The 2291-nt window shown below is 43.2% G+C and overlaps 1 protein-coding gene across 1 annotated transcript; it reads left to right on the top strand.

The window, feature by feature from the left end:
- Positions 1-164: 164 nt before the first annotated feature.
- On the top strand, positions 165-1821 carry LOC109486535 (O-acyltransferase like protein-like). Its single transcript, XM_019790372.1, has 3 exons — positions 165-309; positions 683-762; positions 1665-1821. Exons 1-3 carry the CDS (start codon positions 184-186, stop codon positions 1777-1779), a joined length of 321 nt encoding a protein of 106 aa, XP_019645931.1. The 5' UTR covers positions 165-183; the 3' UTR covers positions 1780-1821.
- Positions 1822-2291: the final 470 nt, after the last annotated feature.

The following is a 2291-nucleotide window of genomic DNA, read 5'->3' as shown; positions in this document are numbered from 1 at the left end:
TCTGTGGGTGCACAAGTGCACCCAAATATTTTTGTAGGTTTATGTGTGTAAGTGGTATGTTACATATTATTAATAACAAGGGTTAAAAATGCACCTATTACCCAAAATGAATTTCGAGCCGCATCTCACTTCTCCCCTGCAGACTGACCCCAGTCTATGTATTTGCGTTGATGCTGTGGGTGCATGTGGGTGTCTCTCATCATTAAGAATCCTGGTGACAACAAAACCCCTGAACCCGGCTGTGCCAAAAACTGGTGGTACAACTTCCTCTACATCAACAACTTCTTAGACATGGCCACAGGAAAAGAGGTATGGGGAAAAATTGTTTTTCATTGCACTTAATATAATTACATATAGTAGAGACCATGATCTGTAGGCCAAAGTCTAGATGTAGGGTCACTGTGTCTTTGCTTTCCTTTGATGTATAATTGTCATCATTCTACAAGTGTGATTCCCACATGTGTCTTGACTACTTCCAAAAAATGCTGGAAGAAGACATTGTTGCACACTACCAGGGTCAATCTACTGCTCACTGGTTGGCTCCCCAAAGCCATTTTGGTGATGTAGGTTGTGCATGTCCTGTGAAGATGAAAGGGCAGCCCTTGCATTTTTGTTACAAACATTTATTTACAAAGTTTTGCAGTCTCAGATTGTGTCTGCAAATTCAACCTTCCTGTTTCAGTGCATGGTGTGGACCTGGTACCTGGCTAATGACATGCAGTTCTTTGTCATCAGTGTCCCAATCATCTGGATCACATTCAGGTAGGCTACTGTTTAAGTGTATCTGTACAAACACTCACTCACTCACTCACTCACTCACTCACTCACTCACTCACTCACTCATCACTCACTCACTCAATCACTCACACCCTCACTCATCACTCACTCACTCACTCACTCACTCACTCACTCATCACTCACTCATCACTCACTCACTCACTCACCGACTCACTCACTCACTCCATCACTCACTCACTCACTCATCACTCACTCACCAACTCACTCACTCACTCACTCACTCACTCATCACTCACTCATCACTCACTCACCGACTCACTCACTCCCTCACTCACTCCATCACTCACTCACTCACTCACTTTGACTCACTCACTCACTCCCTCCCTCACTCTCTCACTCACTCACTCACTCACTCAATCACTCACTCACTCACTTTGACTCACTCATTACTCACTCACTCATCACTCACTCACTCACTCACTCACTCACTCACTCACCGACTCACTCACTCACTCCCTCACTCACTCACTCCCTCACTCACTCACTCACTCACTCACTCACTCACTTGACTCACTCACTTTGACTCACTCACTCACTCCATCGAGCTCGCTTGGAATCTTCCTGTATCCATAACTCTGTGTCACCCATCACTGCAGACAGCTGACTTAGGTTCATACACCACTGTCAGATTCAAGCTGTTTAATGTATTATCGTGTGCAGTCTTCCACAACTTCTGTTTCCATGATTTGGGGTTCCACAATCTCCTTTGCGATATTGTATATATTTGTACAGGAACATCACAAATTTAAACTATGGAGACTACAGATTTGGTTTAACAGTGGCAGCTAGACTTTGTATTTATTTAGCAATCAAGCAATCAATTAATCAATCTGATTATTACTATGATCCTGTTTTCCCTTTCCCAGGTATTTCCTGGTAGGAATGATCACCCAGGTTGTTCTGCTGCTGGCCAGTTTTGGAGCGACAATCGGCCTGGCCATACACTATAACCTGCAACCCACCATGTTATCAGCTGGGTAAGTCACCACTTTTTTTTTAACGAAGTGGTTCAATTCAAGTCCTATACGACCACTTCTTGGCATTGAACTAGAAATATGAGAGAAACATGGCTTTGTCAAGAGATGGCGGTGAATGTTTGATTTGAAAGCCTGTAGATTGTAGGTTGGTGGGAAACCCTTGTCAGTGAGGGAATTCCAAAGCTTGGCCATATGGGGAAAGAAACTGTCACTGTAAAAAGATTCCGAACAAGGAATTCGGATGGTGAAGTTTCCTCATCATTTCTTTTTTCAGCATCCTAAGCACAAACACATGGTGGTACACAGAAAAGGTCTCAAAGGTGGACCAACATGTAAGAGTAGCGTTAAAACAATGGCTATAAAAGTGTCTGTAGAAGAGAGACAACATTTTGTCTGCAAGAGAGGGAGTCCAGATGATATCCAGTGGCTATGCAAAGTCTCCTTCGATTACAGTCCAAAAGTGGTTCAATTGATAAGTTGAATTTTGGTACTGCCCAATTTTTTTTTGTTGTTGTC

Source organism: Branchiostoma belcheri, unplaced genomic scaffold, assembly GCF_001625305.1.
Source record: "Branchiostoma belcheri isolate BF01 breed outbred unplaced genomic scaffold, Haploidv18h27 scaffold809, whole genome shotgun sequence".
NCBI lineage: Eukaryota > Metazoa > Chordata > Leptocardii > Amphioxiformes > Branchiostomatidae > Branchiostoma > Branchiostoma belcheri.
Note: the sequence above shows the minus strand (reverse complement) of the source record. Positions and strands in the feature narration are given on the sequence as shown.